The following is an 18643-nucleotide window of genomic DNA, read 5'->3' as shown; positions in this document are numbered from 1 at the left end:
TTGATCATAAAAAAGATCTGCAAAGTTACACAGCTCAAAGTCCAATTCAAAAGGAGATATTTGATTTAACAGAAATCACTTTTCAAAAACTACAACGAACGACTCGTTTGGACTACAACGCATATTTTCCAGGATTTGTGATATCTCAAATATCGACGAATGGGACAAGACCTGGTTGAGCTGCACTAGAGAAGGCAGTGAGTGTTACCACTATGTGAGAGACATGCTAGCTTTCCCAAGGCAGGCGAACTTAGAGTGGTTACAATCATCCGGTTTTAAATCGTGCTCAAATTGATTTGATTTTGATGCACTATTTACACTGATGCTCACGGGCTGCTATGATTAGTGGTGTGACATTTCGTGATCAGGCACCGAGTGCTGCCAATCACAACACACTGGCCCAGCTAACCAATCACAGCACAATTTATTTCACACATATTTCAGAAGGCAAGCCTTCATTTGATACAGGAGCTATTCCAGACTGTGGAGAGAGGTGTTGTATAAATGTAAAATGCATGGAAAATATGTTTTTCAAACGACCAAGTATGAGAGCTTTTTCTAGAACACCCTCAAAACAAATTCAAGACCTTGTAAAAGAGCATAATCGGACCCCTTTAATAATTATTTTGTTTTTCAGAGAGTAAAGCAATACAAATCCCCAATAAAGGAACCAAACCAAGACCAGATGTGATCATAATGATCATTTATGTTCTGTGCCTTTGCATTATTTTTCAATTGACTGTAAGTTCATTCATCAATCGTAATTAACATGTACTTCAAATTGTTATTAAGTGACAGCCTCTAACTAAATACTGTAACATTGTTTTACAGAATTCTGTCACAGTGTGTTTTTAAGGAGTTTTAGTCATCGCTCACTACTACTCGACGTCATCTGCACAGCTTCCTGGGAATGTCTGTATGGTCCTGTATATATTAATTTGTTGTTGTTTGCATCCTCATTAAATCTACTGAACCCATCAAAACTTTTCCTTAGTCATGCAGATGCCAGCAAGCATTGACAAGTCAAATCTCTCTATTATAGAGGACCTTCTGTGGTGGAGGAAGAAGCCAATCATGAGTTCTGGTTCTTGTGTTACAGTATTTTGAGATATACAATATATATACAAAAGACTGTGAACATGTTTTAATGCAAACCAGTCCCAGGCCTCATGGGATGTGATGTGGAAAGTAAAAAAAAAAGTATTTTATTGCCATTGCTAGGACACATTTCTCAATACTTTGAGGCACTTTCTCAAAACTCTCCACACAGTTCTCAGAAGCAACAATACATTTCAGTTTGGCACAGCTGCTATTTTCACTCACATGCAGTAAAAACCTTTATACTTCTTTTCTCAAATTAAATCATTCTTCCATAACACTAACAATGCATGTGACGGAGAAGTGCTCTCTAATTTTACTGTATACCTTTTTTTTTATTCATGGTGTTATACATTTTTTCAAATGTATATTGGGTTTGCAATTTTATATTTCCTGTTTTGAGCAGAGTGGGCGTGGCCTTTCTCAAGCACCCCTGTAGAGGGAGCACTTATGCTTCACTATATGGAGCTGCTTGTGTACATATGTTTGGTTGTTGCACTACTCACAGAAAATGTTAAAACATTCAGTTTACTTGCGTCTCAAAAACAAAAACTTCTGTTTTGTGTAGCACTTTGCTAAAGAGTGACAAAGATGTGTGCCTTATTATCCATTGTATGTTACTTACAATTGAAATACCTACTGTTGTTAAATAACAATTATGAAAAATCTGAAATTAAAAAAAAACAAATAAATACAGGTATGAAATGACATCTGTGTATATCTGGATTGCATTGTGTGTTTTTAAAGCACTATAAATGTATACATTTATGCAATATGATGCATCTGGGTGATGTTATGATATTGCCTTAATAGTAAAATATTAATATCTTTTTTTTTAAGTTATTTTTATGGAAAAAAATTTATGGTGGAGAGAAGGGAAGTGGAATCATCAAAGGAAATGGAGATTTTTGTGTTACTTTATGTATCTGGTCGGGGCTTTCTTGTTTGTTTTTAATATAAATAAATTTCTAATTTTGGCAAATGCAAAAGCCCTTTCACACCAAAAGTTAAATGAAAGGTAATTTCCTGTCTATACAGTAGAGGGCCGAGCAGCTCAAACAAATCTTTCAGCTACGGATTGCATGAAATATAGGATGCAGGAGAAGAAAGTTCTCTTATTAGTTACATTAAAAAACTCTAACTCGCATGTCATGTGTTACCACTAAGACTGGTTACTTTGCTAATTCACTACTCAACTATATGCACTAGAAAAGGCAGATGTTTATAAAAAAAATCTCATTTTGGGTCACTTTTTTTTTTTTTTTTTTTTTTTACTTCTCATGATGTGACTATGTTGGGTAAACTGTGGATCATTTATTGCTTCTTTGGCATAATATCCATTCAGTGACTATATCTCTCCAGTGGTGGACAGTAGCCAAGTACTCTTGGGAGGATTGCAATAGATTTGACATTTCCTCCAGATGCTGTTTGTATTGGAAAGAGGCAAAATTGACCTTAAACCCACGTGTGTCAGCTGTCCACCCACACTGTAATGATAAACATACCATTTATTATTAAATTGACAGTGTCGAAAGTTGACCCCATAAACGAACTGACCAGGGCTGGACTGGGACAAAAAATCGGCCCTTAATTATATGCATAATTATATGCATACCAACTCCTATTCATTAAAACCACTAATGCCATGTAATGAGTGAGTATAGGAATGAGTGAGAGTTAACAGATGAAATAAGTCAAAATTGTATATTTATTAATACAGTTGAACTATACTCCACAGCGGTGAATCCTAAAACAAGCTATAAGCGGCTCTGGCATAGCAATACCAGTGTTTCTTACAGGATTTTTGTTAAAACTATGGTGGTGTGTCCTCGGTCCTTCTAGGGGGGTTCGGGAGCATGCCCCCCCGTGAGAAAATTTTGTGCATTTTAATGTTAAATTCATTAATCTGGTGCACTTTGAGAGTTCAAAATTAAAAGCTCCAACCCATATTCAGTGTGCAAATTAAACAAAGAAAAATTCAAACCTCTTTTAGTTACAGTGTCTATATACATTACACCTATACATAATAATAGTTATAATATTAATCCAATGACAGTAATAGCCATATTTTGTAAAACAAATGCACAAAAAAATAAAGGAAACTTTCTTAATTAGTTGTACCAATTTCTATACTTAAAAGAGATAAGCACATGATCTTTTATTTTGACGCAAACTGCATCAAGCTTTTATTTTGGCGGAAAACATGGTTTACAAAGGCCTCTTATTAAATTTCTAGTGAATTGCGGTAATCGTCAACTATGCAGATGTGGAAATAATCTACACTCATGACATGGCCTAAGTGTTTTGAAAGTAGTTATGCTTACCGCATACACTTTCTCATCTCTCTCCTGATCCTCCGTCCTCACTATCATCATCTGCCACAGAAGCTGATGAAGGTCTGAAAACATATATTTTGACACAGTTTACAGTGTCTGCTTTAAGGGCCTGGTTCTATTTTTTCACGCTATTTATCTGCACATTCCTTGCGTTTCTTCTCCATCTTTTCAGATACACACTGACACTGCTGCCGCTCGCTCACTCGTTTAAAGTTGTGATTGGGCCAGCCCAGTGTCAATCAAGAAAAGAGCCAATGGGCCGCTGATCTACGTGTTTCATGGGCTGGTCTGTCAGAAAAAAAACTAACACTGACTTTGACCAATGCATTACACCGGCACAAACCCAGCGCCGCCAATTAAGCAAAACAAAACAAAACGAATGGGCCGCTGATGTACAAATTTTATGGGCCGTTTAAAAAAAAAAAAGTATGAGATATCGGCCCAAAAAGCACGTCGGCCCACCGGGCAAATGCCCGGTATGCCCAATGGCCAGTCCAGCCATGGAACTGACCCTATAACAGGCAGGAATAATGTTCTGTCCCACACTAATCTTATCTGAAGCAACTGTGCTTCCTCTGGTCTTCCTCTTACTATCATAATATCCCTGTGCTACACGTACCAGCCCAGTGAAAGCTTTTCCACTGCACAGAAGTTTCTTTAGTTTCTTGTTTGGCTCGTCACTTCACAAAAATAACTGAGAGGTTCTTTAGAGAGCCATGCTGCCAGGGATAGTTATTTTTATACTGTGGTCTTTGACTTCCTCTGCTTGTTGTGGCCTAAAGACCTCTCTTATTGGTTTCATCTCAAGAGCAGTGTGAAGCAAGACTGCATCATGTTGAAGATCTTCCTTCTTCAGCTCTGTGAGTGGCATTTACAAAAACCTTTTCATATGCATATGTGTTATGAATAAATGGATTTTGGATGGTTAACATTTTAGTAATTTTAATTTAAATACTCCTAATTATTATTATTTTTTTGTCACAGATCTACTAACATGGTGTCAAGTTGCAGAGATTTTAACAGATCATATAACAGATTTGGGTCAAGGTGTGACCTTAAACTGTGATCTTGATTTAAAGGAGGTGACATGGTTGATAATAAATTCAACACATTCTCCAATTCTGATATTACGCTCCTTTTCAAACCCAGCAGCAACATTTTACTTCAATAATACATTCAGACAGAAATATTCAGTGCAGCCTAAACATAATCTGTTCATAAATTATGTCAGCATTGATGAGTTAGGGTTGGTTTATTACTGTACAAACATAGACAGAACTGCACAATTCAGCAAAGGCATTAGACTTGTCCAGACCCCATGGATCACACCGATCACTGGTGAGTGATACTTCACCTGTTTCCTCATAACAATATATAGCTCAAAAAAGCAATTGCTTACTCTAATATACAAACACACCAGCATTGGTATATATTTCTATTTTCTTTTCAGTCCCAACTCAACCTTCAGAGTGTCAGAATCACACTGTAGTAGTGTACCCTACAGAGCCGACATTGTGGCAGATGGTTACTGTCATACTTGCTCTGATCAGTGTTGTTCTGGTATTTGGGTTCATAGGTGAGTTGAAGTTCTACTTTATTACCGTTAAATGTACTGCAATGGCATCATGAGATTCTCTTTTTTTTTCTTAGCATACTTTGGCTTTTGTATGTTTTTTTGCTGGTCGCAGTAACAAACACCCACAACGACGAAGAAACTGACCTTCTGCAGCTTAACTGATAGATCCAGAAAACGCTGACCTGATGTCTCTTTTGGGAGGTGTCCAGACAACTGGCAAAATTTTTTTAAATATGTCCCAGCTTCAGCTATAAGGGTCCCTGGGATCAATTTACATAGAACAGAAGCCCAACATACATTTTAGTATATAACGGACAATTTTCTTGGGTTTACTGAATAATAAATGTTTGCATAGCTAGCTTAACACTCAACAGATGTCTGTTTATGAACAGAGTATGAGTAGCCATTATATCATGCTGCTTAATAGCATACTTTGTAAAAGACTGTATAGACGTGTTTGTAATGCATTTTCAACCAGTCCGATGCTATGTTTTCGCAGCAAAAATAAATTCAGAGCTGCTTTTACAGGAAATTCCTTTGTAATCTGGTCACCATGACAGCTTTGTGTGTTTGAAATGATAATAAAATCACTTGAATATGGTGCTGCATTTTAGTTCATTTATTACATTTTTTCGTAATGCACATTTTGTGCTCAGTTATTAATAAATTAGCTTGGAATAGTTTGCTTTAAATAAAGTGTTTCACTTTGCACTTCATGCAAAAAAGAAACCACAAAAGTCTCACCTTAGCACAGGATGTGCTAGCAAGATCATATCTCTTACATTTTCTTCACCTTCACCTATATATATATATATATATATATATATATATATATATATTAAATAGTTTTGTGAATTGAAAGTCTTATGCACTCTGTGTGCATTAATTGGACTAATATTTGTTCTTGCATACATTTTAAATCCAGCAACGATCACGTGTCAGGACCACTGCCCACATAATAATTTTTAAATGACTCTTTTAAAGTCGTCTTTCTCATCTTGTCCAACTTATACAGTAAATTTAAGTTTTTGATTGTCAGAGACAAATTTAATGTGACCACATCACATCTTTTTACGTCCTTCTTGTGTTTAGTTCCTGTTTTGGCTGCTTTGGTTATTGCTGGTCTTGTAGAATCTGGCCATCTAGTGGTCTCAATGACATATCGACCAAACTGCCACTGATTGTTGTTATTATTATTTGAAATAATAGATTTAATGATATATAAATGATATCATTTAATCTGCAACCTATAACCTTTTAAATATGAATATATTACTTTGTAGTTTTAACAAGAATTTATCCACAGTCAAACCAAAAATCAGATATAATTGATTATATTGTTTTACTGATGGGTGCAGGACACTAGTTCATTTATGTAAGTGAGTATAGCAAAATACAGCAAACTATGAAATATTATACCCAAAAATTCTTCATACTGTAGATAACCAGTGAAATTGATAACAAAAAAAATAAATAAAAATAAATTAGGGACCTGACCATGTTTTGCTTGTTTATTTCTTTAACTGCTAATGCAACCTTTTCACACCACAGACTGAACAAAATTAAGCACTGCTTGCTTTGTAATTGTTCAACAAAGTATGGATATTTGTGTAAATATTGTCATACTGACAGTTGTCTGAAGTTTTGGTTGATTCCATTACATATCTTTCTATCAAAGGTATCTGACATTATCAGATCTTGTCATATTTTATTACCAATTTCTAAACTATAGCAAATAAACTGTGATAGTGTGATAAATGTTGAAGGTTTCTGAATACATTTTGGTTTGACTGTGTATTTTATTTTACAGTGAAGACTATGCAGTGCTATTTTAAATTAGTTTCTGGACACCTACAAACTTAAAAAAAAGTAAAAATTGTGTAAATAGCACAAATAAATAAATAGAACAAACATACAGTAAATATTAAACATTTTCAAACAGGGCCCACTGTACAACCTGCACCAGGGCCCCTCTAACCCCAGCTACGGTCCTGGGTTAAGGTACTAAGACGGAGCAATGCACTGTGTGTACTTAAGAAATAAAACAAGAAGGCATGTGGTTTAAAAGATGGCAAATAAAATAAAAGCACATCTGTATGCAATACAGTTTCATTATTATCCAGAGTGGCTTACTTTAAAAAAATTGTGTGACCAAATCATGTTTTGCGCCAGTAACTGAAAAAGTTAGTCGCGCAGGTGCCACCAGTGGAAAAGGTTAGTGTAGTTCCCTGCATGCCATACGGGCTTTTGTTTGTTTGTTATGTGCCAACCCCTACTCTCTAAATAAACACAATACAAATGCAAATACAAATTAATATAAATGCTTGATTGTAACCATTATATGTTTTCAAACTTTTATTTTTAATCATTTTAATTTTTGCCTTTATTTGTTGTAAAAGGATAGTTTAGAGCTGACAGGAAGCAAAGTAGAAGAGAGTCAAGGGGGTGGATTGGGAAGGGTCCTCCAGCCAGGGTTCGAACTCGGGATCAACCAAGCTGTATATTGCCATTCAAATGTTTAACGTGAATTTTTCAATATGACCTTGAAAAAGTGTGAAAACTTCCAGTGTGATTAAAAATAAGAACTTTTAATTAACCAAAACACTCCTCATTAACCTACTTTCTCAAGCCAACACAGACCAGGCACTCATGATAAGTGTCATGATAAGATCCTGTCTCAGTTGGCAGATGGTGTGGACAGGGGCACTGCCAGGAATTGTGGGCCCCATGACAAAAAAAATCGAATTGGGCCCTCTATGCGCAGCTGTTGTCACCACATCTCTAGGACCTAACTGTCCCATCAAAAGCTTTACATAACTCTAATCAAAGGCTTGCAGTTGTCTTGCTTCTTGTAGTTCAATACTAGTACTAGCACAATATTTACTGCTGGTGATTTACAGTCTGCAAGTCTGCATACAGTATGCAGTTCACTATTTGATGCGAGATTAAAAGCCACCATAAAAATAAAGCAACACTATGTAAAATTTTAAAATAATGTTTCCAAAATCGTTTCAGTGGTTCATCAAGTCGTAACAGGATGAAAGGCACTTATGCCTCCCTGGAGTCCCTGGAATGATGCTAAGTCATTAACACAGTGTTGCTCACCTTCTTCACTGGGACTCATCTGTTGTTAAGTCAGCTAAAAGGGGCATGGACAATGATTTAATATGAATATCTTTCTAAACGTTTCCCTGCACTGATTAAATGTTGATGAAATGTAGGCTAACACTAGCCTGCAGCTAGCTAGCTTATTTCACCATGGACAACAGGTTAATAACACTCACAGACTAAAGGCTAATGCTACCCACCTTTCTTGGTGAAAAACTGTGATACAGAACGACACCCTTTCTTCTGTCTTTCCTCTCTCTCTTTTCTCTATTTCCTTTTCTGAAAACCAGATTTTATTTTACTACTCGACATTATGGTCTCTGTATTTCTAGCGCGCAGTGTTAATTTTGGCAGGCATTTTTGATGTAGTCTTAGTCTTGAGACAAAAATGCTTAATAGTCTTAGTCACATTTTAGTCATTTGAGTCTTTCATAGTTTTAGTCGACGAAAAGTCATTGCATTTTTGTCAACTTTTAGTCATTACTTGACCCTGTCAGTCAGGGGCCTTGGAATTGTCCTAACTTTCCTCCCTGTACGGTACCCATGGGTGTGGAAATGGCAAGTAAGAAGGTTAAACTTTCCAGGGAACTCCACTCCGTTTTTCGAGATCTCCATCCGGAACCGCGACAGAATGCGCACTGTGATCGTCGGAGACTCCATCGTCCGGTACCACGCTGCGGCAGACGGAGACACTGAAGAGGGACTTCAGGAACCTGATCAAGGCGGTTCGCAGCATGATGCCCGCAGCAACAATCACCGTGTCAGGACCACTGCCCACGTATCGACAAGGACATGAAAGGTTCAGTAGACTTGTTGCTTTAAATGAATGGTTATTGTCATGGTGTAAAGAACAGAAACTGCAATTTTTCAATAATTGGAATCTTTTCTGGGAGCGTCATAGGCTTGTATCCAGATCAGAGGGTCACTGCAGTCACCCGGATCCAGTACGTATCCAGACCAGATGGTGGATCAGCACCTAGAAAGGACCTCTACATCCCTGAAAGACAGCGGAGACCAGGACAACTAGAGCCCCAGATACAGATCCCCTGTAAAGACCTTGTCTCAGAGGACCACCAGGACAAGACCACAGGAAACAGATGATTCTTCTGCACAATCTGACTTTGCTGCAGCCTGGAATTGAACTACTGGTTTAGTCTGGTCAGAGAAGAACTGGCCCCCCAACTGAGCCTGGTTTCTCCCAAGGTTTTTTTCTCCATTCTGTCACCGATGGAGTTTCGGTTCCTTGCCACTGTCGCCTATGGCTTGCTTAGTTGTGGTCACTTAATCTACAGCGATATCGTTGACTTGATTGCAAATAAATGCACAGACACTATTTAAACTGAACAGAGATGACATCACTGAATTCAATGATAAACTGCCTTTAACTATCATTTTGCATTATTGACACACTGTTTTCCTAATGAATGTTGTTCAGTTAGTTTGACACAATGTATTTTGTTTAAAGCGCTATATAAATAAAGGTGACTTGACTTGACTTGACTGTACAATCTATTAAGACTGTCTGTTCCCCAAATAGTGAGGTCAAAATATAAATTTAATGTAGGACCTAGAAAAAATCTTATCATTGTTTAAACCAGAAAAATGTAAAATAAATGAACAAAAAACATTTTAAAAGTTTGGGCTCATAAACATTAGATCACTCACACCCAGAGCAGTTATTGTAAATGATATGATCACAGATAATAGTTTTAATGTACTCTGCTTGACTGAAACCTGGCTAAAACCAAATGATTATATTGGTCTAAATGAGTCTACTCCACCAAACTACTGTTATAAGCATGAGCCCCGTCAGACTGGTCGTGGCGGAGGTGTTGCAACAATATGTAGTGATATTCTCAATGTTAGCCAGAAAACAGGATACAGGTTTAACTCATTCCAAATACTATGCTTAATGTTACACTGTCAGATATGAAAAATAAATCTATTGTGTCTCTTGCTGTGTATAGACCACCAGGGCTGTATACAGAATTCTTAAAAGAATTTGCAGATTTTCTCTCAGATCTTTTGGTTACAGTTGATAAAGTGCTAATTGTCTGAGATTTTAATATTCATGTCGATAATACAAATGATGCATTAGGAATTGCGTTTCCTGAACTGATAAACTCTTTTGGAGACAAGCAAAAGTCACTGGGCCCACTCATCGTTTTAACCATACACCATATTTAATTATATTGCATGGAATCGATCTTACTGATATAGATATCGTACCTCAAAATGATGATGTTACCAATCATTTCCTTGTATCGTGCATCCTGCGTATCACTGATATTAACTATATGGCTCAGCATTACCATCTGGGCAGAACAATTGATCCAGCCACCAAAGACAAATTCACAAATAACCTGCCTGATTTATCTCAACTGCTATGTTTATCCACAAATACACATGAAATAGACGAAATGACTGACAACATGGGCACTATTTTATCTAATACATTAGAAACTGTTGCCCCCATCAAATTGAAAAAGGTTAGAGAAAAACGTATTGTGCCATGGTATAACAGTAATACTCACTCTCTCAAGAAAGAAACTCGTGGTCTTGAGCACAAATGGAGAAAAACTAACTTGAAAGTTTTTAGAATTGCGTGGAAAAACAGTATGTCCAGCTTAAGACAGGCTCTAAAAACTGCCAGGGCCGAGCATATCCACAAACTCATTGAAAATAACCAAAACAATCCAAGGTTTTTATTTAGCACAGAGGCTAGTTTAACGAATAACAAGACGCCAGCTGATTCTAATATGACATCAATGTTTAATAGTAATGACTTTATGAATTTCTGCACTGATAAAATAGATAACATCAGAAATACAATAACAAATGTAGATTCTACAGCGTCTAATACTTCAGTTTCATCCATCGCACTCAAAGATAAACTGCAGCATTTTACAACTATAGGACAGGAAGAGCTAAATAAATTTATCAATGTGAAAACTAGACCAGAATTCAACAGCGGATGAATGAATAAAGAGTTTATTTATGCTGAGGACTAGTCAGAAGGAAAACGAGACCGCCACCACTCCGTAAGGAAGACCAGCGGGGAAACTTCACTGGAATCCGCCAGACAGCAGCGAGGGGAAGTGACAAGACCGCCGACAGCCAACGTCAAGGCCGGGAGAGAGGTGAGTAGAATCGGCTGTTTGGTGGATGCTGGCCTCAGCAAGCGAGAGATACAACACAGACAAAAAACTCCCAAGAGTCCTAGAGGTGCCAGGCAGACAGAGAGGGCAAAAACAGGGCTGAAAACCTAGCTGGCCTCGGCGCCAGAGTCAATAAGAGCCTTGCAGGAGTGGACAGAGCCTTGGTACATGATGGTGTCGGGCAACTGGGTATGCGACTGGGGGGAGATGAGAGGAGAAATGCCCACTAGGACTCCCTGGTTGACTAGTGGGCCTTGGCTTTTAACAGACATGCTTGAGCAAAGTGGCCTGGCCTCCCAAAATAGAGGCAGAGACCCTGCACCAACCTCTATTGTTTCTCATGAGCAGATAGTCGAAGTCGCCGCAACTGCATGGGCTCAGGTTCCATTAAAGATGATTGAGGCAGACATTGAGCCTTGAAAGATTGGTCTTCTTCTAACCTCAAAGATGGGCGGGAAGCCAAGCATCGCTGACCCAAATGGAGGCGGCGTTCAACTCGAGTGGCCAGATCCATGAAGCCCTCCAGGTCTTGTGGTAAATCGTGTGTGGCAATTTCATGCTGTATGTCCAAATTAAGCACTTCTAGAAACATTGCCCGCAGCGCCTCCTCATTCCAACCACAAGAGGCCGCTAGTGTCTTGAACTGGATGGTGTATTCAGTCACCGAACATCCCCCTTGACGAAGCAGCACGGATTTAGATGCAGCCTCATCCCCTCTTGCCGAGCGATCAAACAGCTTAGTCATTTTCCCGCGAAACTCCTCAAAAGCAGAAGTGGGCTCTAGCATCCCAAACGGCTGTACCCCACTCACAAGCTTTTCCTGTCAGCAGTGTGATGACATAAGCAACCTTCAGGCGCTTAGTAGCATAATGATGTGGTTGCAGCATGAACAACAGCACACATTGAGAAAGAAATGCCCAACATGAATTCAGATCCCCATCATATAAGGGTGGATTGTTGGCGTGCGGCTCAGGCTTGTGCTGAGTCAGAGGCTGAGAAGCCGCCGACGAGGTGGATGACAGAACCGCTTACAGTTCGCGAAAGAGGACACTTAGCTCGGTCATTTCAGCAGTGAGGGTCTCCACCTCCTGAGCGGTAGACGAGAGCTGGCTGGCTTGGTGGCCAAGAAGAGTGCCTTGATGAGCGATAGCTGACCTAACAAACTCCTCAACCGCTGGATCCATTCTCTGTTCAGTCCGTACTGTGAAAACAAGACCAGAGTGATGAAGCCAATCAGCAGATATGGGGATTATTAGGAGGCCATGATGGTCACAGGCCAATGGGCAAATTTAGCCAGGATGCTGAGGTCACACCTCTACTCTTTTCGAAAGACATCCTGGGATTTTTACTGACCACAGCAAGTCAGGACCTCGGTTTAACGTCTCATCTGAAAGATGGTGCTTGTTGACAGTATAGTGTCCCCATCACTACACTGGGGTGCTAGGATCCACACACACCACAGGGTGAGCACCCCCTGCTGGCCTCACTAGCACCTCTTCCAGCAGCAACCTAGTTTTCTCAGGAGGTCTCCCGTCCAGGTACTGACCAGGCTCAGCTCTGCTTAGCTTCAGTAATCAACCGGTCTTGGGCTCCAGGGTGATATGGCTGCTGGCTGTTCGATTACAAAACTATACAGGTATTCAAGGGCAGGCTCTAAGATGGTTTAGATCCTACCTGTCCGATTGCTACCATTTTGTTTATTTAAATGGTGAGTCATCTCATTTATCACCAGTTAAATATGGAGTGCCACAAGGACCTGTCCTAGCTCCTCTTCTATTTTCAATATACATGTTGCCCCTTGGTAATATTATTAGAAAATACGGGATTCGTTTCCACTGTTATGCTGATGATACTCAACTATATATCTCAACGAGATCAGATGAAACTTCTAAATTATCTAAGCTAACAGAGTGTGTTAAAAATGTAAAAGATTGGATGAGCAATAATTTTCTCCTATTAAATTAGAATAAGACAGAGATATTAATTATTGGACCAAAGAAACAGTTCACAGAATCTAGTAGACTACAATTTGCAACTAGACGGATGTACTATTACATCAACTACAGTAAAAATTCTGGTTGTTATATTAGATGGATGTTATTAGATAACAACTTGTCTTTTGAAAACCATATTTCCAAAACATTTTGGAATTTTTTGTATTTGTATTTTGTTACAAAAACAGCATTCTTCCATCTTAGAAACATTGTCAAGCTACGAAATATGTGACCTTTTTCTGATGCAGAAAAGCTAGTTCATGCATTTTGGACCTCTAGACTGGACTATTGTAACGCACTTCTTGGTGGTTGTCCAGTATCTTTAATAAACAAGCTACAGGTAGTCCAAAATGCAGCGGCTAGAGTCCTTACCAGGTCAAGAAAATATTATCATATTACTCCCATTTTACAGTCTCTACAATGGCTACCTATTAAGCTAAGTATCATTTACAAATTATTATTACTTGCCTATAAGGCCCTTAATGGTTTAGCTCCTGCGTACCTAACTAGCCTTCTACCACGTTACAATCCATCACGCTCCCTAAGGTCACAAAACACTGGACTTTTGGTAGTTCCTAGGATAGCAAATTCCACCAAATGAGGCAAAGCATTTTCGCATTCTGCTCCCAAACTCTGGAATAGTCTTCCTGATAATGGGGTTCAGACACACTCCCTCTTTTTAAATCTAGATTAAAAACACATCTCTTTCTCGAAGCATTCAAATAATGCATCTCATAATTTGTAACTGCAGTTGTATCTGATCAAATACGCATTATTATTCTTTAGCTTAAGTTAAACTAATTAATTTTACTTTGTTGGAACAGCAGCTACGCTAATGATGTCTCAATTTGTTTCTCTGTTTTGCAAGGTCCAGTCTGGATCCAGAACACCTGAGAAGACATGACAACCCCTCAGAGGACCTCAGAGGATGCTAACTCCGAAACAACATAAAGAACCAACAAATATTGCTACTTGCTATGCAATCACATTATAATTGCTGTTAATAGTGTTCATCATCTGGTTGACTATGTCTTGTATACATTTTTCAGATTTTTCATTTGCACATAAACTGATCATCCCTTATAAACGACTACTAAATATTGTAGAAACTTAATTTTCTGTAAAGTTGCTTTGCAATGATTTATATCGTAAAAAGCGATATAACAAATAAACTTGAATTTAATTGAAACTTGAATTGAAGAAGCAGCTAAAATTCCCAGAGGAGATAGCACACACCAGCCTCAGACCAGATATTGTCCTCTGGTCTAGAGACACAAAGCAGGTGGTGCTTATAGAGTTAACAATACCATGGGAATAAAGGTTGGAGGAGGCTCATCATATTTTGCATATCTTTTTCTGGTTGACCCAGTGACTACTTGGAAAGACAAGTTGGTGACTGAGAAGAACGGTGACAGCTAGGAAAGATGGCTGATATTTGGGAAAGACCAAAGCTGGGGTGTGGAAGCTTGGCAGGTTGAAGCACAACCTCCATGAGGAGAAACTCATTGTTAATCACTATGGAAAGGTACATTACAAGATACCCCCAGGCACGAGCGAGAGCAGGGGAGGATGAATGGCCTATAGGACAGACTATTGTAATGACCACTTATGATGAACAGTTGAGTATGGAACAGCTAAACAATTTGTCTCGGGTCTGCAGATGTGGGAAGATAAGTAAAAATGAGAGTGGTCTGAAGATACATCAGTCAAAGATGAAGTGCTTGCAACCTGAACATATCGTGCAATGCACAGGGAAACCTGGTGAGACAGAGGAGAGGCTGGGGCAGGAGGAAAACCACAAAATGTTTTTTTTAATGTAATAACGTGGTTATTTCTAAGTGTGAATTAATTACTTACTTTTTTAAATTACACAGCAAAATCCGCAGAGTTAGTGGAATACTCCACTTTTTTTCGTTCCTCTGTATCATGATGAGACATTTTCTATGAACACAAAAGGCCTATTTTTCTCAAATATTATTCACAAATAATAATCTAAATCTGTGTTAGTGAGCAGTTCTCCTTTGCAGAGATAATCCATCCACCTCACAGGAGTGGCATATTAAGATGCTGATAAGACAGCGTGACTATTGCACAGGTGTGCCTTAGGCAGTTTTACTGTATTAGGGGTCCAAAAACTAGTCAGCACCATTTGCCTCACGCAGTGCAACACATCTCCTTCGTATAGAGTTGATCAGGTTGTTGATTGTGGCGTGTGGGATGTTGGTCCACTCCTCTTCAATGGCTGTGCGAAGTTGCTGGATATTGGCAGGAACTGGAACACACTGTCATTTACGCCGATCCAAAGCATCCCAAACTTGCTCAATGGGTGACATGTCTGGTGAGTATGCTGGCCATGCAAGAACTGGGATGTTTTTAGCTTCCAGTAATTGTGAACAGATCCTTGGGGCCATGCATTATCATTTCACCATGCATTTTAAATCAGCACCTTGATATCCCACACCTGTGAGGTGGATGGATTATCTCGGCAAAGGAGAAGTGCTCACTAACACAGATTTAGACACATTTGTGAACAGTTTTTGAGAGAAATAGGCCTTTTGAGTACAGTCGTGGCCAAAAGTTTTGAGAATTACATAAATATTAGTTTTCAAAAAGTTTGCTGCTAAACTGCTTTTAGATCTTTGTTTCAGTTGTTTCTATGATGTCCTGAAATATAATTACAAGCACTTCATATGTTTCAAAGGCTTTTATCGACAAGTACATGGAATTTATGCAAAGAGTCAGTATTTGCAGTGTTGGCCCTTCTTTTTCAGGACCTCTGCAATTCGACTGGGCATGCTCTCAATCAACTTCTGGGCCAAATCCTGACTGATAGCAACCCATTCTTTCATAATCACTTCTTGGAGTTTGTCAGAATTAGTGGGTTTTTGTTTGTCCACCCGCCTCTTGAGGATTGACCACAAGTTCTCAATGGAATTAAGATCTGGAGAGTTTCCAGGCCATGGACCCAAACTTTCAACATTCTGGTCCCCGAGCCACTTCGTTATCACTTTTGCCTTATGGCACGGTGCTCCATCGTGCTGTAAAATGCATTGTTCTTCACCAAACTGTTGTTGGATTGTTGGAAGAAGTTGCTGTTGAAGGGTGTTTTGGTACCATTCTTTATTCGTGGCTGTGTTTTTGGGCAGAATTGTGAGTGAGCCCACTCCCTTGGATGAGAAGCAACCCCACACATGAATGGTGTCAGGATGCTTTACTGTTGGCATGGCACAGGACTGATGGTAGCGCTCACCTTTTCTTCTCCGGACAAGCCTTTTTCCAGATGCCCCAAACGATCGGAAAGGGGCTTCATCTGAGAATATGACTTTGCCCCAGTCTTCAGCGGTCCATTCACTATACTTTCTGCAGAAGATCAATCTGTTCCTGATGTTTTTTTTGGAGAGAAGTGGCTTCTTTTCTGCCCTTCTTGACACCAGGCCATCTTCCAAAAGTCTTCGTCTCACTGTGCGTGCAGATGCGCTCACACCTGCCTGCTGCCATTCCTGAGCAAGCTCTGCACTGGTGGCACTCCGATCCCGCAGCTGAATCCTCTTTAGGAGACGATCCTGGCACTTGCTGGACTTTCTTGGATGCCCTGAAGCCTTCTTTACAAGAACTGAACCTCTTTCCTTGAAGTTCTTGATGATCCTTTAAATTGTTGATTTAGGTGCAATTTTAGTAGCTACAATATCCTTGCCTGTTAAGCCATTTTTATGGAATGCAATGATGGCTGCACGCGTTTCTTTGCAGGTCACCATGGTTAACAATGGAAGAATAATGATTTCAAGCATCACCCTCCTTTTAACATGTCAAGTCTGCCATTCTAACCCAATCAGCCTGACATAATGATCTCCAGCCTTGTGCTCGTCAACATTCTCACCTGAGTTAACCAGACGATTACTGAAATGATCTCAGCAGGTCCTTTAATAACAGCAATGAAATGCAGTGGACATTTTTTTTTTGGGATTAAGTTAATTTTCATGGCAAAGAAGGACTATGCAATTCATCTGATCACTCTTCATAACATTCTGGAGTATATGCAAATTGCTATTATAAAAACTTAAGCAGCAACTTTTCCAATTTCCAATATTTATGTAATTCTCAAAACTTTTGGCCACGACTGTACATAGAAGAAGTCTTATATCTTTGAGATCAGCCCATGAAAAATGGGCCCAAAAGCAAATTTTTGCATTTATAACTTTATAACCAAAAATCACAAATTAGTGTTTCTTCTCCGAAAAAATCATTGTATTTGAATGAATCTCTGTAGTGTATGATAGACTTCAATCAATTCTTCTGAATGAACTGCTTGAGAAAATGATTCAGGTTAAAATGGCAGAACATAATCCATCTTTGTTCATGTAATATAATATTGTTCATTGTAATATGACTGTCAAAAATAGTAGACAGGCCTATCAAACACGCAAGAAGTGAGAACAAGGGGAACAGTGTAATACAAACCCAAAATATACATGAAAACTGATATTTTTGAGAACTATCCCACCACTGAAAGCAGAACATTAGTGAGGAAGTTTACAACTTACATGACAAAAAAGTAGTTTTTAATGAGGAAGTGTTTTCATGCATCATTTACTGTATATACTGTACCACTTTTGTATAAACTCGATGCTTTGTTTTAAAATAATACCTTAGTAATAGGTTTTTTGTTGTGAAATTCTTATACATGAAATGTGATTTTATAAAGTAACCTTTATAAGAAATTCATGGGCGTCAGTTTGGTTTGAAATGTGGTGGGGACAGAGACACATTCAGAAGTGCATTTTCAGAAGTGCTGGGTACAATGATGCATTTTTTTTCTCTTTCGCACAGGTCATGTTTTGAAAGACGTCCTGTATCTTATTAATGTAAATGTCCGACTCGTTTTATGAAGAAGAAAGCCGTACAAAGCAATAGACATATGATATATGACCCACTAATCTGCTTCATATCATCATATAAGTACCGTGTTGACAATATGACATGGCCATGACATGGTTTAATGTACCTAAACAATGATTACCAAATTTCTCTTTCATGTTGCTTTGTTATAACCACTGAAAACGGGGAAAAAAATCTAGACCAAAATCGGGCCTCGCTCTACATTATCCCGCTTATTACATGGCTACCCACCAAATTTAAAAAAGAGTTTATTGATTTAAACACGATTGTATTGCTTCCGCTAAAGAAAATAGTTCCGTCTCTACGATTAGAATCCTGCCGCGTCCATAGCAACGCTCTGTTTTTCATGGCAACGGTATTATTATCAAGAAATAACAGACTTCATTCTACAGTGGAATTCAACCAAGCCATGTAATAATTTTATTTAATTCCCAGTACAATTTACCATATCTACACACAACACAACTTAAGCACTAC

At 38.7% G+C, this 18643-nt stretch overlaps 1 protein-coding gene across 2 annotated transcripts in view; it reads left to right on the top strand.

The window, feature by feature from the left end:
- LOC132160066 (CD276 antigen homolog) overlaps nucleotides 1-1807 on the top strand; it is a 139422-nt gene extending 137615 nt beyond the window's left edge. For both annotated transcript variants that reach the window (XM_059569762.1, XM_059569763.1), the window contains exons 5-6: nucleotides 638-741; nucleotides 832-1807. In XM_059569762.1, the coding sequence (XP_059425745.1) occupies nucleotides 638-741; nucleotides 832-855 (128 nt within the window). In that variant the 3' untranslated portion in view covers nucleotides 856-1807. The remainder of the gene's footprint in view (nucleotides 1-637; nucleotides 742-831) is intronic.
- Nucleotides 1808-18643: the final 16836 nt, after the last annotated feature.

The sequence above is a fragment of the Carassius carassius genome, chromosome 16 (genome assembly GCF_963082965.1).
Source record: "Carassius carassius chromosome 16, fCarCar2.1, whole genome shotgun sequence".
NCBI lineage: Eukaryota > Metazoa > Chordata > Actinopteri > Cypriniformes > Cyprinidae > Carassius > Carassius carassius.
This window is presented reverse-complemented; position numbering and strand designations above follow the sequence as displayed.